The sequence below is a fragment of the Panicum virgatum genome, chromosome 4K, assembly GCF_016808335.1.
Source record: "Panicum virgatum strain AP13 chromosome 4K, P.virgatum_v5, whole genome shotgun sequence".
In the NCBI taxonomy this organism is placed as follows: domain Eukaryota; kingdom Viridiplantae; phylum Streptophyta; class Magnoliopsida; order Poales; family Poaceae; genus Panicum; species Panicum virgatum.
Window position 1 is genome coordinate 41,312,701 of NC_053139.1, and position 20,453 is coordinate 41,333,153.

Genomic DNA, 20,453 nt, shown 5'->3' on the forward strand with positions numbered 1-20,453 from the left:
CAAAGCTGGAACGGCGATCGCGAATGGCATCTGCGCCCCGCATGCCGGTGACGGCCGAGCCCGGATCAGATTAAATTAATTAATTGGTCCGGCGTCGATGTGATTTATGTGCGCGTGGCGCCAGTTTGTTTACCAGTTAATTAACTATTCCTCCCTGGACTGGAGTGTGGTGGAGCTCGTCGTCAGGTGGGGCCGGGGTTTGGAAAGGCGGGGGGCCGGGGTCAAGGATAAACACCGCAAGGTTGCAGGTGGGGGGTTTGGAATTTTGGGAATCGACGGAGAAGAAGGGGGCAGCGGATTTTAGCTTGCGTTCTGGCCTCTGGGGGGGGGGGGGGGGGGTTGTTGACTCCCATTATTCGTTTCACCCTCTTGGTGGCTCCTCTGTCTCTGTCTAGCTGCGTGCCTCATTAGCTGGAGGGATTACCTCAGATTGATTGATTGGCTCCAGAAAAGCAGGTTTTATGTTTCACTTGTTTGGGAGTATGCAAAACTGCAACTCTGTTTAGGTTAGTACTGAATTGAAAAACACACCTAACACCTGTCTGCGAAGAGCAACACTTGGGGCCAGTTATTATTTTTTTTAACTTTCCTGACATGTTCTTGTGAAACTCGGTCAATTGGTCATGCGGGCACGAAGGGCGTGTAGAGAAACACGGCTCCGGCTTGATCAGATCAGGTGGTCACGACCTAGCTTGCACTTCGCAGGAGGTTGCTGACGAGTGCTGCCCGGTTTCTTGATTTGGGTTGGAAGAAACCTGGCGCCGTGACGCTGGCCTGAATCGCCTGCTCGAAGCGTCGTCCATCGTACCTGGCACCGGGACCCGGCACGCCCGGGGACAGCCCGAGACTTCCGGTTGACGAGAAGGAAACTCCCGGAGCAGCAGCAGGCGGGACTCGGACCATGGTTACCAAGAACGAGTTGGCTTGATCTCTTCTCCCGGCGGCAGCTAACTCGCCGGCGATCAAGTAGAAGGAAACCACAGAGACCAGGTCGGATTTGTTGATCTGTTCTGAAGAAAAGGGTCGGATTTCTGGAAGATCCATGCAGATGCAGGCCAGATTGGTGCACCAGATCTACGCTGTCAACGGCAGGTCTTGAAATTATCCACAGGAAAAAGTATCAGTATCAGAGTATGGATCCCATGCTGTTGGGAAGAGGAGACCGGATTGGCAGGATCAATTCCCCTTTTGACAAGAGCAAGACGGAATCCAAAAGGTGTCAGGCAGTGGAGGAAACCTAGGTCACACATCCGCTTAAGAAAAAAAATAACTTTAAGCAAAATTAAGATGCATGCTCCTCTTGACCAGATTCAGAGTCGTTATCATAGGCTCAGGTCAACAGGATCGGGTGCTAATTAATAGCCGCAGTTTGAAGCAAGAAAAGCTACATCAGACTACTCCTGCTGCTGGTTCTGCTGCCCATCACGCCCTTTTTTGGTCTCACATGTGAACTGGAGCAGAGCCGCCACATACGGCGGCGACCTTATTCCGAGCCCTTTTTTGGGTGTACAAGGTGGTGCATGAACCGAACGAATCTAGGCAACACCGTCGTCCTCACATTTCCCACATCTAGTACACCAAAAGTGTCAGCAGGAATCTGAATGAGAGACCTGTTTTTGGCACGATGCTACCTGATCATGGACTTCCTATATCAGGCTTTCTGTTCACGAGTGGAAAACGAGCCGCACTACACCGGAGCTGGACGAAAAGATCCAAAGCTACGTGGAGAAATCTTGCTACCCCTCAATCAGTGGCACGGCCTTTTCAATCAGTAGCTGCAAGGGATACCCTCGGGGAGAGGTTATCACAGACATCACGAAAACGACTCGCGTTCACGTTCATGAATGTGCATGAGTTGCCCTGGTACAACGGCACGGAACTTACTTGGGTCAAGTACTGGTGCTGCTTTTCAAGCACACAGGTATCACAAAACCACTTGGAGACAAAAGAAAGAAAGAAAGAAAAAAAGTGTGACGGAACGGTCAAATTAAAACTCTAAATTAAGTGCAATGGCCATCATTTGAACACATCGGGCGCATTAATTTAATGGTTTAATTTGACGATCCTTTCTCAACCCACGGCTCGATCGAAACAACACTGGTAGTCCCACGCGAAGGCGGGCATACAACACAATAAAAATTTTATAAAAACTTTTGCACAAACCGGTTTCAAATACGTTAGTTTTACAAACCGAGTTCAACCATACACTAGCTTGCATAAATTACAAGTTTTACAACTCTTGAGACCAGAGCTTGAATGAAAGGGGAAAAGACTACACTTCACTACTTCTACACCTCTGCCTAAGCATAACCGGTCAGACTGGTTTCTTCAACCGGTCAGACCGGCCTGCAAGAAACCCCTGCGCGAATACCGGTCAGACCGGTCCCAACAAACTGACAGGGTGCACACCCTGCCACAGGTGTGCAACCCGACAAACCTCTAACCTAGGGGTTTCGATCCACCACTTCCCACCCCTCTGCATCTCTGCGGATGAATTTGACGCAGCAGAGACAGAAGTCAACGTCCGGGTGTCCTGTAATAAAAATTGGTGGCAACAAACCCTGAGCAACTAATACTCAGCAAGACTTACCCGACCAGTGGGTACCTAGACATGCAAGTCATTTGGCTGGTGATTATTTTATAGAAAAGCAACTACATTAATTCCTTACTTTCATTATTTCAGCCTCAGATTATATATGAATTAACTCTAATCTAATATTTGCAGGAATCAACTATAGCAAACATGGTGGTGCAATCCAAATATCTCAATGTGTTCAAAATTATATATATATATATACATACATACATAAATAACTTACATTCTAACATTTTGCTACGATGCAGCAAAGAGATCAATGCCCTCATAACCGCGAGACACGGTGAATCGATTCGATTTAACTTTGCAAGGTGAACCTAACCAACACGGCACGCAAAAGCCCCGTCGGACCTCACGCACCAACCTTTTTCCCTCCCCGCCTCGAATTACAGGAACCAGCCCAACGACATATGGTCAGCCGAGCTCAACGTGAGACCACCAAAAGTAGACATATGCATCCCCAATTCTCCGCGACTACCCGACTCGCCCCAGGAGTTGGGTGCGGGTTCCTGTACTTTCGAAACAAAGCAGTACTCGGGTTACCGGTTTCGACTACCTCCTACTCCCGGTATGCGGTTAGTACAGTTCAATCCCCAATCAGCACTGCCGACAACGACCTGTCCTTAATCGACACGGACGGCGCTAAGACACCCAGGAACCTTGTCCTGCTGCCATACCTATATATCATTACCATTCCCATCCGGTCTCCAATTTTCATATCAAATTCAATAACTCCTGTATTGGAATATAATTATACCCTAAATCTCACGAGTAACCGGAAATTACTCGACTTCTAAATATCATATATCTCGCGAGTGAGAAGAATCACTCGTCTTCTATCGAGAATTATTAGCATAGCATTTCTATCGTCCTATACTTACTAGTATAACTCAAGGAAACCTAGGAATCATGCAACTAGGGTTCCAAATAATTCCTAAACCTAATGCACAAGTAATAGAAACATATATATAGGTGTCATAATTTAAAATAGTAGGATGTGCACCGGGACTTGCCTTGCGTCTGCTGCTCAGTACTGGGGTGAGTTGGGCCTTGGGCCGACTCCCCATGATCCTCCTGCTGCGGGGCTTGCCCATGTGGCCCCTGTGGCTCCGTAACCACCTCGTATACCACCTACTCTGCCGCGGCTGCTACACGTGTGCATATGCATATGACATGATAACGGATACATGATTTATTTTTTTAAATTACAAGTAACCAATAGCCAAATTAAATTCTAGATATTTACACCAATTAACCCTAATGGAACCCTCTCAGCTCTGCTAGCACCGGTCAGACCGGTGCCCTATACCGGTCAGACCGGTCCTAGATACTCAACCACGCCACCGGTCAGACCGGTCACACCCAGACCAAAACCTAGAATCCTAGGCGCGGCGAAAATCACCCACCAAAACCGAAACCCTTCTAGGCACTAGTTCCTGGACGCAATTGGGTGTGTTTGACCAGAGGAAATCGTCTAAAATCATCTAGAGAGCGAGATCGATCCATCCCTAGCTAAAGTACCTTAGATGAGTCCTTTCCCTGCGAAGAACTTGAATCCCCGGCTCCCCAGGGAGGGAATCGAGTAGGAGATGATTCACCACGCCGATTGGAGTCCTCCCACGCCTTGGAATCGATTTGGGGGTGAGGATTTGGGGAAGAAGAGTTTGGAAAGAGGGGGGAGCTCGGGAGGGCGAGCTGGGCACAGGGTGAGACTGAGGAAGTTGGTGAGAGAGGGAGTGAGGTTTAAATGATGTGGGGCCAACAAAATGGTTGAGTCAGCCCCCAACCGGTCAGACCGGTTGCTCAGACCGGTCTGGCCCAGGCTGACATAATCAAGTTTGAGTTGGTGATTTGTCGCATGAGTTTTGAACTAATGACTATGGTTAGTTTAATTATATGTGGTTAACACCTGTGGTGTTACAGAAAGGGGCTGGTGTTAGTTCTAGTCTTGTGTTAATTATCTATAATAACTGTTGGAAATGATGTTGTTGGCTATTGTCAAAACTGCTGGGAAAGATAAAAAACGTGTTCAAAAAAACTTTCTACCACTCAAGGAAAATACGGAGAACTATTAAAATTGAGTCATAGGACTTTAAACAACGGGCCATTATTCTTGCTGCCATCCAACATACTAGCCTTTGCTCTCTTCGCCGTCCACCGGTGGTACTAAGTCACTCTATGTCGAGCAGCCTCACAAGCCATCCTTGTGACGATGGTTTACCCAAGAAGTGCCCCCATACGAAGCTAATTTCAAAAATATGGCCGATCTTACTTCAACCTTGCATCGCCGAAAAACCAGCTGTAATTTAAATTGATTACATAGGAATAGAAGGGACGCAAGAGCTTGTCATACACCAGAGGTCTACACATTCGCATGTTTCAGAAGTCGCAACAATTTAACATCGACAACTAGTGATTTGGTGAGCCACATGTATTTGATAGTACCAAAATTGATGCGAAAAATTCCGTTATTGGAAAGATCATTGGCTGAATGGACAAGCACCTAAAGATTTGGCTCCGGATTGTTACAGGTGGGCATGGCGGAAGAACATTTCTGTTGCAAAAGCTATGGACCAGCACGGGTGGATGCGGGGTCTCAGAAGAATGGATACTGAGCGAGCTTTAACACAGTTTGTTCATCTATGGACACAACTTCAGACCATTTGCCTCCATCCTTCCCAACCTGATACAATTAAATGGAGATTTACAGCTGATGGTAACTTCACTGTAAAATCTGCTTATAGGGTCCAGTTTTGGGGAGCCTCCGAACTGTTGGGGTCAATTTGGAAGACAGGTTGAAAACAAATGCCGCTTCTTCACTTGGCTACTCCTACAAGATAGGTTACCTACTGCAGATCGAATCATTGGCCGGGGCGGTCAAGCAAATCCTACTTGTCAGTTATGCAAAACAGGGAATGAGTCAAGTTTCCACATGATCGCCGCTTGCTCATTCTCATTATGAGTCTGGGATCAGATTGCACAATACTACCACTTCCAAATGGCGCAAGTACCAGCTCAACCGACTCTGAATACTTAGTGGAAAAATCTCTCACAATCTGGTCAGGTGGAGCCAAAAGAACACATCCAGATCATGATTTATACAGCTTGGAACTTGTGGAAGGAGCGTTGTCGTAGAGTTTTTTACCACAAAGAACTCTCCGTAGATCAGTTGGTGGCCATCATAAAAAGCGACATCTCCAACTATAGAATGGCTCATGCAACTGAGGCTGTTGTAATTTAGCTTTCTTTTTATCTCATGTTGTATAGCAGTTTTTTTTCGTGTAAATATTTTTTTCACTCTACTTAAATGAATAGGCAGAGCACCTGCCCTTTACTGCTAAAAAAAAATTCCATTACGAGTTAAGCACACAAATATCGTGCTCCATTAGCCCACATGTTTCATCTAAAGTGCTTCGAAGTTTGCTTTCAGAAAGAAAGAAAAAGGGAAAATTGGTCTCATAGCATCTAAAGATCGCTATATCCGAAAAATACCACTAAAATGTTGTTGTTCCGTAAAATAGCATCAAAAGAACCAATGTTACCCGAAAATCGCATTCCGTCATGTTCTCTGTTATTTGTCCGTCACGAGCGTCTTCTTCCTACCACTTCCGCTCCTCCCTCTCTCTCCCCTTGCCATGGCCACCAGCACTCCAGCAGCAGCCGGCGGCGGCTCCGGTGGTGGACGCCGAGTGCCTCGCGTATGTGGCTCCCGCTCACTGCTCATCTGCTCCCTAGCAGGCTGGCTCCCAAAGCCCTCTGCTCGCGCTTGCTTCTGCTTGCCGCGAGGAGGGACTTCATGGCATCCCACGCCGCGGGCGCTCCAGCGCTCCACTAGCGGGCCTCCGCCGCCAGCTGCTCGAGCACCGCAGATCGAGCGCGAGCACCACGGCATCGGCGTCCAGCATGCAGTCGTGCCCCTTCACTGCGACGCCGACAGCGCTGCCGTCCTGCACCACCACATCCGGTGTGCCGAGCTCCCGAGAACGCCGACGGATTGCCCAGGCCGGAAGCAACGGGTAAGCCGGCACGGTGTGAGCGGCTGCCGCACCCCGCTGCCCGCCCACGGCCGATCAGGAGGTGGCATGGCCGGCTCGACGACCCCGCTCCCCGTCACGGCCGGCCGGCGCCGCAACGGTCGGCCTACCGGCTCGCTTCATCCCCGCCGCTCATCACCACCCTGCGCGTGCCGTCGTCCGGGTGCTAAGCCGGCGGCCGAGTGCTGCGTGGGGCGCCGGCCTCGACCCTGCGCAGCTGCGCTGCCTCGCTCCGGCGAGCAGATGCGCCTCCGCGCCTGCCCCATTCGCGTGGCCGTTCGGGTGGCCCGGCCCATCCGCTCCGCCTTGCTGAGCACGGGGCGCGGCCCTGCGCAGGAGAGGAAGGAGGTGGAGCTCGCGCAGCCTCGGAGGATGGAGAGCGACGAGCCGCCCAAAGGCAAGGTAGCCGGAGCGACACCACGGTGGAAGACGACGGAGGATAAGCGGTGGCAAAGTTCGAGAGGTATTGCTTCCCTGGGTGCTTTGCTGGCGGTAGGCTGGTCAAGGAGGCGGCGGCGGAGAGCAGGTGCAGGTGCCGGTCGTCCTTGTGGGGGCGAGCAGCGTCGGGGCAGGGAGGAGGTTGACGGAGCGGACGGCGTTTGCTTCAAAACGTGACAGAATGCTATTTCTGGGTAACATTCGTTCTTTCGATGCTATTTTACGGAACGGCGAAATTCTAATGGTATTTTTCAGATATGGTTAGATGCTATGAGACCAATTTTCCCAAAGAAAAAAAGTGCTCCTGAGCAGCGTCTGCACTGATCGGGAAAAAAGAGAGGCACGTGGAACATGTGACCGTACTTTTCAAAAAAAAAACATGTGATCGCGATCTTGCGGCCAACCGGACCGCTACACGCGTCGCCAGGAAAACCGATCTCGCCCCCACCAAAAGGAAACAAATAAGCCCAGCCCAGCAAAGAAACGAAGAAGAAAAAGAAAAGAAAAGGACCCCGCGAGACGAAGTCGCCGCAGGCCCCTCCGCGCAGGCGGCGACGACGGTGCCGTCCGGCCGGGCCGCACCCCGGATGCGGTCGCCGTCGCGTGGACCCCGTCGAAGATGCGAGCGGCGGCCAGGGCCGGGGCCCCCCGGGTCGGCAGGTGGGACTTGGCCGCTCGCCCGGCCCCGGGCACCACCGGCGGCAGCCGGCAAGTGGCCGGCCGGCGACTTGTCGGTCCTGGACCTTGACCGGCTCGCTCGCTGACCGTGGCCGTGGCCGCGTGCATGCGGAGTCATGCGGGTGCGGGTGCGGGTGCGGGTGCGCGTGCGGGTGCGGATGCGGATGCTGACGGGGGATCGTGTGCGAGCGAGGCGAGCCGCTCCCCGGTCTCGTCAAAATTCTAGTGCTGCCACTAGCCCCAGTGACTGGTGACTTGTCTGCCCATGAGCCCATCGCTCACGTAGTCACGTGCGCAACAGTGTGGTGCGGGCCGGTTGGAATTTGCAAGCCTGGCGGGGACTGCGTGGGGCGACCGCACCGCGCGTCTGGACTCGCTCTTGTATCGCCTTTACTAGCATCTTTAAAAATAAATAAATTTAAAGTGTTCTTCAAAAAAATTTAAAAGAAACCCATGCATATTCCTAACCTGTTCATTAAAAGTATTAAACTATAGGGAAGTGCCACTCTCCTATTCTGCTCTTGAAAATAGAGTGGCTGCTGGCTCTAGTGGGCTTGAGAAACTCTATATAATTCACTGTACAACTAGTCTATCAAACCGTGATTTCACACGGGCTAGTTAGAGATATCTAATAATTATATATCTCACACTCTCTTTAACCAATTTAATGTTCTAATCTAATACTGCAAAGATACATATTTATTATTATGTAATTGTAATAAATGTGATAGATTTAGTTACTAATATTTTTTCTCACTTCACATCACACCTCCATATATATTTGATATGTGTTTAATTGAACACTTTGTTTGAGCTATGTGAACAACATGAAAATTGACATTCTTATATCTTCTCTTACACATGAATATATGGTGACAAACACATTATAGTTAGTATGTTTATATAAATAATAACATAAATAATATATTATTAATAATAGGAATAGTAATATAGAATTTTATATTGATGCGCTTTAAGATTTTATTATAATAACATAATTTTAATTCAGATTTGAGGATCATTTTAACTTTTTATTATGTTATCATTGGATAATAAATATAAAAATTTAGAGTATTATTTGATATTATTTTATAATGACATAAGTGGGTAATTTACATGAAGATTATGGGGTTACTTTAGATTATTTTTCATAATGGCAAAGGTGGGTAATTTAGATACATGTTTAGGGGGTTACTTTAGTCTATTTTTATAATGACAAAGGTGGGTAATTTATTAAAAAAGATAATAGATCCAATGGCTATTATGATTAGAGTTGCCGAATTGATGGCCGAATGTTTCTGATTTTTGTGAGAATTTGTAGATTTCTCTATTTTTTTAGACTGTCCACCTAGGATCCTAGATGGCTTCATCTGGAGGTTTCAAAAGGAGCCTCTAATTAGTAATAGTAAGATTCTCAGTCTTATCCACATGAATTTTTGTAGATAAGCATGTTCCAACATATATGAATCATTTTAGACCCTCTCTCTCTCTCTCATTTAGGTGGATAAATTAATCCAACCAGTTATACTTTTCTTTACAAGTTATTATATTAGTTAGCGTGACAGTTATATTTTTATTGTGAAATTTCTGCATTGGACGTACAAGGGCTTCACCCGTAAGTCGTTTTCAGTTTGTCTTAAGTCGAACATTTTAAACTTTGACTATAAATAAATTCTTTTAGGTTGAGTTTGAAAATATGAAAGTGATGTAATTAGATTCATCTTGAATCTAGTTTTGTAAAAGTATGTATTGACTATATTTTATATATTTTTTATAGTAAAACGATAGTGGTCAATATTGTTTTTAAAGACCGTGTCGATGTCCAAAACGACTTCCTTTACCAATATTGGGGGAGTATGATGCTACCTCCGGACATATATAATATAGTATGACGTTCGTAATTGTTTCATTGTCAAAATGTCATAGTGTTTGTCGGCCGCCATGACATAGTCATCTAAGTTGAGCTTCTTTGAGAAAGTTGCTTCTATGGATAGGTACCATGAATATGGCGCATGCTGCTTTAGTTAGTTTTCGAAAAGGTTGCAGGAAAATCCTACAAAAATAGACTTGTTCTGTAAATCACGTTTCGCTGCATGTGCATATGCATCTAGCAGCTGCATAAATGAACATTGGAAGTTTGGCATGGACTGGGGGGGGGGGGGGGGCTGCTGGGAAATTAAAGTCACGACTGGACCAAGCTGCTTTTTGCATACTTTGCCATGTCAAGGATGAAATAATCTCACACCAAATCCATACAGAGAACATGTATTATTAAACAAACATTTGTATAGGGAGTGTTTGGTGCGGCTCCAATCCAAGAAGCTCCGGCTCCATTGGACATGCACTGTTCATTTATCGCCTGCTCTTCAGGCCTCTTTGGTAGGGCTCCTCCCCCACCGGCTTCGGCTCCAAAATTACTGTATTGTACTGTTTTGTCTTGTAGTAGTAGAAAAAACAGCTCTGGCTCCGGGCTTTTCCTAGGGGACGGAAGGAGCCGTGGAGCTAGGTTGTTGGAGCTTCTTCTGGCTCCACTACAGTAGTCTACAGTGCTGGAGCTGGAGCCGGGTGAAGCCCGGCCAAACGGGGCCTTCGTAATAAGGTGGCTGGTGCATGCTTCAATTAGTTTCCTGTATACACAAAAATAACCTCTGCTCTCCTGATCATGTTTCTACACATATACATATGCTACCAGGTATAGCAGCTGGATATGTATGAAGACTGAATAATAGCGCCAACTAGTAGGCAACTACTGAGAGATAAGCTCGGCTTACCGATGGGGGAACATGTATAATTAATCTTGACGCGCACGTCAGCAATTAGCTCGACGGTAAAATAAATTATTAAAGCTAGCGCCGATGAAGCACGTGCGGGAAGTCGCAGTGTAGTGGAAGAAGCACGCTAGCATATTATTCCTGAACCATGTCTCCGCTACTACTTTTACGTTAGTCCTGATCGACCAGCTTGGTCAATCGACCAACCATGTTTGTCAGTTTGACCGGTCGGCAGCAAGGTCAGACCCGGACGGTCCGAGGAGGCAGCGAACCACCAGTGAGTCGACCAAAACTCCCATCGGCCGCGCCAGCAAAATAATCGTAGTAATTGACGGTCTCGCTCCATCGTCGTGCTGTAATGGCGGAGGACGAGACTAATCCACCCCGCGACAACGCACGCTGATGAGGGTTTAGCAGCTCCATGACCGGCCGGGCGAATCGGAGAGACTCCAGCTGATGATCCACGGCGCGTGGTCTCTGGATGGAAATAAAGGTCAGATGCGTGGTGGAGTGCCGTGGCGAGGGAAAAGTAAAAGCAGAGCGGAAGAACGAACGGGCACGAACTCTCAAGTTTCCTCACGCAGCCGGCTAAGCTCTTCCTTGAAGGCCGCTCGCCTGGACTATCATTTTCGCCTCGGGCAGGTGCGGCTCACCTCCGCGACCTTCAAATCAAATCACGCAAGAACTTGCATGGATGTGAATCCGTGGGCGTCAAGGCCGCTCAGCAGCCAGCAGGGGTCATCACTGCGTAGTCTGCTGTCTGCGTCGCAGCTTGCCTGTCTGTCACGCTCTTGACAGGAAACAACCGGCGGTAATAATAAAGCACTAGGGGAAATTAAAGCAGGGACAGCGGCAACGAACGCCAACTTCACGACTCACGAGCGCTCGAAGCTGCCAAACACGACCCCGGCCAGCACGTTGCGTGCTAAGATGGTGGTTATCACACTCGACTTGACAATTAGTCAAGTGCCTGCGTACATGGAGTACGTGATCTTGTCGGACCAGCTACCCTTTTGACAAGTAGCAGTAGTTGTCCAGTCTAGTCATGCACTCATGCTGCAAGGTGGTCAGTTAGAGCAAGTATTATAATAAATTGTAAGTAGTTTAAATGTTGAGGTGGAGAAAAGAGAAGAGAAGAGAGAGGAAAAACAGTATGTAAACTTATATACATCCTGCTTCAATAAACAAATCAAAAGACTCTGTGAAAGAAAAAATAAATTGTATATTAATAGTAAAGGGTTAAGCTACTACTAGTAGTAGGCTGCAAGAATTCTTGCATCCAGCAGCCAGAACGTGTGAGCCGTGGAATCCGAGGCCGGAGCGTGTGCGCCACCGATCAATAGTCTCACGTGCCATGCATGATTCAGCGATGACTTTGGCTGCGGCGTGCGGCAAGTGGCCTAACGTAATCCGTCTTCGTCTCCGATCCATCTAGAGCCTGGACTCTGTAGTCCATATCCATACTGTACTCTTCGCTTGCTAGCTAGGAAGGTGGAGGGGCGAAAGCGACGGTTGCTGCCCTGCTGGAGGCCTGGAGCCGTGGGCGCTCCACCGCCGCCGGGCGCGAGCGGGCGCCGACGACGGGGGGGGGGGGGGGGGGGGGAGGCGTGCGTTCACACGGCGGCGGCTCGATCGGCTCCCCCTTTTTCCTCCGCGCGCGCTCGCCGGTCAGGCCCGCGTCAATTCCCGCCACACTTTTCCTCCCCCGGCGGCGGCTGCCTGATTGGTGGCCGCACGCGCGCGCCCCCGCCTTGGATTTGATCTGGATCCCCGTTCGGCCGTCGCGTCTCGCGCCCCCTTCGTCTTCGTCGTCGTATTATTCTTAATTGTTCGCTTGCTCGGGTTCTCCCGCGCGTGCGCGCGTCGCCGTTGACGCGCGTCGGTCGCCGTCGCCGTGGCGAGCTGGCCACAGCAGCTGCCGGGCTGCCTCTGGCTGACCGGATGAAATTTACTCGCCCGGCTCCCCGACGGCGACGTGTTGGAACTTTCAGGCAGCTCGCGCAGCCGTGCGTCCACTACGAGCTCGGGGGCTGTAAAGAACTGAGCAGGAGAAGTGAGAGCTGCATTTGGGCCGAGAAAAGTGCCTGCGGGGATTCACGATCGAGATAAGATCTTCGACGCTTGCGTTTTCAGGCAGGGAGAGTTTACTGACGAACTGTCGGTCTCTGTTCTTTCTCTGGCGCTCGACGTTGACGCTCAACTGCGAGTCCTGATCCGGATCGAGAACTGTCCGACCAAACTGGCTGCCGGAGTGCGAGTAGCACGTGCTCATGTAAACACAAACATTTTTCTGGACTTTGATACTTTGGTTTAACATAATGGACTTTCAAACTAAACCTTTTTTTTTTAAAAAAAACATGGTTTAGGAAGACGGCAGAGCACGGGACAGGATGCTCGCACCTGCTTCCTGGACTCCAACCGCGGATGCGATCCAACAACCAACAGGGTCGCTGCAGGCATCAGGGCCGCACGGCGGGAAGATTCTGGCCGCCGTCCCGTCTGTTTCCCGTGCCATGTCCCGGCCTGAACACGTGAGACCTGTGCTCCACTGGAGCGGCGGCCCCATTTTTTTCCCCAGTTAATCAGCTCGTCTGCTTGTGCTTCACCATGTTTGGTGTTGCTCCAGTTCATGCTATTAGACTATTAGCTCATAGATCCGCGAGAGAGAAAAAACATAGTACATCGTGTAAATAAAGTAAAGAAAAGAAAAGGAATCGTACATGAACATTTTGTTTGGGGTAGGCGGATTCAAATGCTGACCTGTGGTGTTCGTTGGAGCAGTTCTAGTTCTAGGCTTCTAGCTGCCCCACGCATCGGAACCTTTTCAGCATCGTGCCCGTACAAGGTCAGACGCGTGCGCTGAATTCGTTCTAGAAGATCTTTCTGTTTCGTCTTCGCACTGGCAGGTTGACTACACGTACGGCTGAACTTCTCCACAGGTCCTCTTCATCAGGGAAATACCGTGTACATCAGAAAGGAGAGCGACCGTATCTGATGCTGAGACCCAACTGACGACCGACGAAGTTATCAGAAGCTGACATATCCAAGTGGAATAATCACGGATGCCAGGCCCGATTGCGTCAACGCAAGGCTGTGTATCGAAAGACGTTTGGAATTTTCGTCGCGTACACTTAGTGCTCAAGGTTCCAGCATGTATACCAAGGTATCTATATCGATGCTGTGTTCTGAATTTGTCCACTGACTTCATTTTGTCTCGCACTCGCAGTAGAACGGGCTTTTGTCAATGGGAGTGTAAGGGGACAGCGGACACTGCACCCCGGCTGCTTCCTGCACTCGAACTGAGGGGTTAAAGATGACGCGTGCCATCAAAGAAATTACAAAAGATAGCGTAGAAAGCAAGCCAGCGAGAAATGTCACGTGCTCGGGATTAATTCTATTCGCGCGCGCGCGTGCGTGCGTCACCCCTTACACTTTTTTCTGAGGTCTGATTAGTTGGTGCCGAGATACCATAAACAAGCAGTAACATGACGCGCGGATCGCGATCGGGATCGGATAAACGGTGACGATCTCTGCAAGTGCTCCACCGAACCAACAGAACCGCAGCATCAGCATGCGCCTAGCACAGCAGCTCTCCTTTCTCCTGGCGGCGGCGGCGGCTGGGATCCCGGCCGCCGCAGCGCGGCGCCCACGGGTTCCGGCCATCTCCCCCCTCCACAGCACGTGGAACCTGTGCTTCATGCGGCAGGCACCCCATCTTTCACAAGCGTGCTGAATAATATCCCCTCTATATTTCGAAGAAAGTCGTTTCAAATTTATCTTAAATAAAATATTTTACACTTTGACTATAACTAATTTTTTAGTTGAGTTTATCTTGAAATATAATTTCGTAAAAGTATATAGTATTGAGTATATTTTATAGAAAAAAGATTGCGATCAAAGTTATTTATGGAGACCGTAGCGATGTTGAAATGACTTTTTTTACAATATGAAGGGAGTACTACTCCTATTTAGTTGGTTAATTTAACACGCCGCGCACTTGTAGTATACAGCAAAGGCGAGCATGCTCAGCGTGAGATAAAATTAAGGGGGGGTCAATTTGTGAAGGCTCAAGCTCAAAGAGCCGACATGCCGCACCGCAGGCAAGCTTTAAGTGCCACATGTCATGGCGTCCTAGAGCGCAATGGAGAGAAAGCTTGGTGATGGTATTAGATAAATATGCATGAGGCATCAAATAATATAAACCTAGCTACCTAAGCTTTTGAGGGTAGCAATTAGTATAAAAAATTAAATTACCAGCCACAAACTATGAATCTATGAACTTGCAAGGTTAAGTTTTAGAAAAGAATCGACAAAGGGACTAGCTGTAGCCCCTTAGTATCCATGTGATCTTCTTCCTATGTCCAGGCGACAGTACCCAGCGAGCTCCGTAGCCGGTGAGGTAGAAACAGCTAGCGAATACAATGAAAAGAGAGCGTCGCGACGCATTATCCAGCAATCACAGTCAAACGATGCAAAATGCAAGAAAAGCAATAGACATGATTGCACATGATCCTCTCTGGATAGTCCTGCACGATCTATGGATGAACTCGGATACGTGAGTTGTTCGTAATAAGCGGACTAGCAAAATAAACCAAAATCTCATAAATTCTTTAGGAGGAAGGGGGGCCGGGGCCCAGATTGGGCTCCAAGATGCTCCGCCAGTGCCGAAGGATAATCTGGACGAGTATACATCAACAACAAAATGAAAAAGAAAGAAAGATGGAGATATTCTTTGCATGAGTTCATCTGGCTTCAGGCGAGCCGATTCAAAAGTTGTTCTGGCGCGTGGTCAAATGCGTGCTGAATTCTAGAAGCCTTTTTTCTTCTTATTTTTTTGTCGCTTCTTGTTGGCCTTTGGCAGTTTGACGTGGCTAAACTTCCGCTGAGGCCCCCTTCCGCCTTCAGGCTTAACACACGTCAAAAGCAGAACAACCGTGCCAGAGGAGACCCGAACGAAGAAAAGACCTACGAAATTGTCAGAAGTCAGCATCAACGTAAAGCCTTCTTCTTGTGCATATTTTTGCGCTTACATTTGCCTGCAAAGGGGAATAAGGGAGACCCGATTGGTAAACGCTAATGCAAAAATCGAACGAGTTCGCCTCCTATCTTGATGCTTACATTTGCAGGGACAATAATTGAGAGAGAGAAGGCAGTTTAACACCAACTGGCGATTGGTGAAGTACGAAAAGAGTGGCTACAGATGTCCGTTTCTATTTTCGCTCGCGTTTGAAGCATCCTTTTGAGTATCCCGCACGCTCCGGTTCCGGCATTCCGGGTTGACTTTCGTCTCGAGATCGAGAGGTGCCGCTGCCAGCCTGCCACCCCGCTCGGCTGGGTTCAGGGCTGACTTTTCCCATGCCATCCATCCACAGGGACAGGGTAACTTCAACGCCTCGTCGTCTCTGCAAGCTCCTGCCTCCCGGCCCTTGGAAGTTACCGCCGGTAATAACTGTACCCTCTCCCGACCGGGTCGGCGCGTGCAGGTCAACGAATGAGCACGGTGTTTGACCTCCGAAAGGTCCGGCGGTGCCTGGCGCTGACAGCCGCAACTGGCCGGCGACCGGCGACCGAACGTCCACCTTACCTATCTGGCGGTACAGGCCGGCGCAGTACTTTTCCGGAGTCAAACACCGGGTTCCTTTTCCCCGGCGTGCAGGTCAAACCGATAGAGCACCGGCAGGGCGGACGATCTGGCGGTCAACGCGAGCGGCTCCGACGCCGATGTGGCCGGTCTCCTCCTCGCCTCCGCCTGCGAGTGGGTCCAGCACTGCGGTGGGGAGTGGGGACGGGGGCAGGGTTAATAATTTCGGCGAAATTTCGCCGAAATTTCGGAAATTTTTTCGTTTCCGCTAGTTACCGGGATCCGAAATTTCGGTATTTTTCGGTATATTTCGTTTTCAAATTCAAAATTCAACAAATTTCGACCGAAATTCAACGAAATTCGCCGAAATTTACCGAAATTTCGGAACGGAATTCCGTTTCCGCTAAATACCGGGATTTGACCGGAAAACGAAATGGTTAACCCTGACGGGGGGCGCGTCGTGGGGTTCGTTCGGGCCGGCCGGAGTTGCGGGTCCAAGCGGGCTCGTCGTGGGAAAGGCGGGCGCCGCCGCACCCACTCGACCAGGCCCGACGGGACGGGACGGGACGGTGGACCGGTTGGGCCGTGCGCACCACACGCACCGACGCACGGCGCTCGCTTTGACGTCGGCCCTGACGCGCGCCTTGGTCCTCTCCGTCCGCCGCGCACGAGCACGACACGATCGTGCGGCTCGCGTTCTTCCTTTTTTTTATTAGGGAAAAAGCAAGTAATTATTGACCGCAACCCATTTTTAACCCGAGAACACACGGCCCGTTGTTGTTGGGTGGGTGTTGGCAACCATTTGAGCGACCGAGCCCGAGAGAGGCCCATCACTGGTCCAGCTAGATTTTGAGGCCCACGAAAACAAAGTGATCGACCCACCTATTCCCTAACTAAACACTGGCCCATCGAACGCGGCCCATGACACACAACGCGCGAAGCCCATCAAGTATACGACGGTCAGCGGCCCAGAGCAGCGTCAAGTCCAAACCACCACCCCCCACCACTCCCCGTTCCTTCCCCTCGGGCCTCGCCGTCTTCCTCCCCCCCGGCGTGTCCCCCCGCGTCTCGTCGCTCGCCGGATCCGAGCCCTAAACCCTAGAGCCTGCCGGCCGGGCTCCCCGCGGCGGCAATGGAGGACGAGCAGATGGACAAGAAGGTGCAGGAGTACCTGCAGCGCAAGGGCCTGCGCGTCGCCGAGCTCGCGCCGCCGGGGGTCCGCGGCCGCCTCCCCGCCTCCACGCACCCCAACGTCGCGCTCGCCAGGTAGTTTTCACCGCTTTCCACGACAGTCGTGGGGCGCTGCCTCCGTTGCGGTCGTTCCTCCGCTGGCGGCAAGTGCCATGTATTCTGTTGCTGTTGTTTCGCCATGGATGATTTGTTGGTATTTCCCCCTCACGCCTCTAGGATTTGCTTCTTGGAGACAAAAGGAGTAAGAAATGGGCTATGCTTAGGAGTTGGGATTATGTTTTTCGTTGGGAGGAAACCGACACGGGGAGCAACCTACCTTTATTTTTGTATATATTGTTAAAACGAGGAATATGTACATTGAGGCTTACAAGGGGATTATTATGTTTTTATAGAGGGGGAGATTGATAAGCGGCAGTATTTTCTTATTCAAATCTGCACCCATAAATTCTGGCGACCGCCAGTTGCTAAAGGCTGCAGTCTGCTCTCTGTTGGGAAATAAATTATATGCTCGAATGATACAAGCAGTGTTCAGTCTGTATGATCCTTCTTTGAATTTGTATCCTGTAAGGATCAACCGTTGCTGCACATGCATATGCTTCTGTGTTCTTTCAACATTGAGTTAATCAGAGGTTACACATGCCTAAATGGTTGCCAAGGGTTAATTGTTAACCTTACTGCTCTTATTGAAAGATGAAATGATAATTCAGCCAAACTTCTAGAACTATGTAAAAGCAATGAAGATGTTTTAATGAATTTACTTTTTGTTTGATAATGCCCCTTATGGGTAGGGTTAGAACAGGGAATCATCCTCCCTCTTGTTTGAGCGAAATCAGATTCTGAATGTATGTACCAGTTGTGTCATGCTAATATATGGTAGTAATTGCTTTATTATTTTACTATGTTATGGTCGCAGTATGCCCGGCAGTTTTCTAAGCTTTCCCCCAAATGGTCATGCTTATTTTGCACCACCATGGCCACCACAACCACTTCCTGTTTCAATGGCTCAACATGCTGCATTTGGTCCAAAAAGCAAACCTGCCATCAACATTGATGATGGCGATGATGTTAGGACTGAGAAGCGCCTGTCATGGAAACCAGATGAAGACGTGAGATTGGTAAGTAAAATCATTAAATTGCCCTTCACCAAGAATCAAGCTGTCTCTGACCTTGTAAGCTAAACTATAGGTGCGCGCTTGGTTAAACTGTTCCAGTGACCCTGCCAGCGGTAATAGCAAGAAAAATGAGCAATACTGGGGAGATGTACTTGCATTCTACAATAGCACCACATCTACAAAACGGAAAAGGAAAGTGAAGCATCTCAAAGATCGATTTCAAAAGATTAAGAGATGGGTTGGGTTTTTCTGCTGGTCATTGAAGAAGGCTGCATCAATTGAAGAAAACAGCCAATCGGATGACCAATTGATAGAAAAGGCTATGCAATTTTATTTGGACGACTATAAAGAAGGCCCGTTCATACTTCTGCATTGCTGGAAGGCTCTCCGTGATGAACCCAAGTGGCATGCAATCTTGGAGGAACTTGAGAAATCAAACAAAAGGAAACTGGGTGATGAGGGAGAGGTGGGGAACAGCACACCCACATCTGAAGATACCGGAGAAAAGGAACATCCAACAGTGGAGAAAGAAGCTAAGAAACAATGCAATGGCAAAGGCAAGGTCAAGGCTAATGACAAGGGTTTGGATGAAGATATAAAGAAGTGCATGGATATTCATGCTGCAACTAAAAGACGTCATGAAGAATTCATAAAGGTCCAGCTGCGGGTTTCTGATGCAAAGGTTGAGGCGGCGAGGCTCAAGAGGGAGGCTGCTATGTTGAAAACATACACATCTTTTATGGGCATGGATACTAGGGGGATGACTGATGATCTGAAAGCTGAGCACACAATAGGCTTGAAGCTTCTGCGAGAGAAATTGTTTGGCAACAATAATTGAGGTACTTGCCCAATTAGCACTTCCCCTCTGAGCTGATAGGTATTCAAGTAGTGTGGGGTCGGGTAGCCTTTTTCTTAGTAGTCTAATCATTCCTGTTCATTATCTGTTTGTGACCATCATGCATCACAAATAATCGTGCAGTGTAAATGCAATCCAAATAATAAGCATGCAATGCCAGAACACAACTACTTAGTCCCAAGCATTCCCCTTCTATATGTCATAATTTAGTTCATCTTTGTTCATCTTCCAGCACAGCTGTAGAGCCATGAGGCTATTGGCGGAATCAAGCAAGCTTGTGTTGTTCTTAGTAACATGATAGTTATAGATGAGGGGGAGATACGGCCAAGTATTCAATTAACTTGGGATGCAGATTGTTCTTCCACGTGAAGTGTAATTAAGGCAATAACACTTACACATGCTTGCATACCAAGTGATAGGGACTTGGTTTAGCATATTTTGCAATAGGCCGAACAATTAGTACTTGATCATGATCTTTTCATGTGAGCTCTTTCATCTGTTTGGTTGGACATTTATGTCATAATTTAGATACCTTTCTATTGAGCAAATCATCTTTATATATGGTGAATTCTAAATAAAGCATCCTGAGTTGCTAGATTCATGCGTACTGATAGTGAAGTTGTCTTTCATCTGTGAAGCATTTTGAGTAGAATCAGAATTCGGGGATTACCTGTGAGGCTGTGACATGTCTTTTTGAAATATGATTTTTTGGAAAGTTTATTGTAGCGAGCTTGCTGTTTGTGTATATTGTATTAAATGAAATTTATTTCAATGAGATTTGTTGCCTGTGCAGGTATGGAAACAGCTTCTGGAGGTGTTGCATGGGCATGGTTTTCATGGCTGTCTCGGGAAATGCTTGTGCAAGCGGTTTTTCTGTTTGAATGTGTTCTAACCTGGAAGACGGTCTGTCCTGTGATAGCCCTGTACAAGATGTAAAGGTGTTAACATGGTAGTGGACTAGTGGTACTCTTTTTAGAGGACATGCCGACATGGTAGTGATGATGTGAAACTACTATTGGTGGGTTTTTTTTTTTTGAGATTCTATTGGTGGTTGATTTGGGTGCCTCTTCTGAAGCCGATGCCCTGCGTGGCTCGGTTGTGGCTCAATGTGAGAAAGCTCTAACCTTATCGACCCACCAAAGCGCGGGCAGTTCCAGTGGCACAAAACCACGAAGCCCATCCCGAACGGCCCATAG

The 20,453-nt window shown here is 48.6% G+C and overlaps 1 protein-coding gene across 1 annotated transcript; it reads left to right on the plus strand.

Moving 5' to 3' along the window:
- Window positions 1-17,096: 17,096 nt before the first annotated feature.
- LOC120704097 lies at window positions 17,097-20,310 on the plus strand. Its single transcript, XM_039988349.1, has 4 exons — window positions 17,097-17,364; window positions 18,203-18,404; window positions 18,475-19,240; window positions 20,051-20,310. Exons 1-3 carry the CDS (start codon window positions 17,231-17,233, stop codon window positions 19,237-19,239), a joined length of 1,101 nt encoding a protein of 366 aa, XP_039844283.1. The 5' UTR covers window positions 17,097-17,230; the 3' UTR covers window position 19,240; window positions 20,051-20,310.
- Window positions 20,311-20,453: the final 143 nt, after the last annotated feature.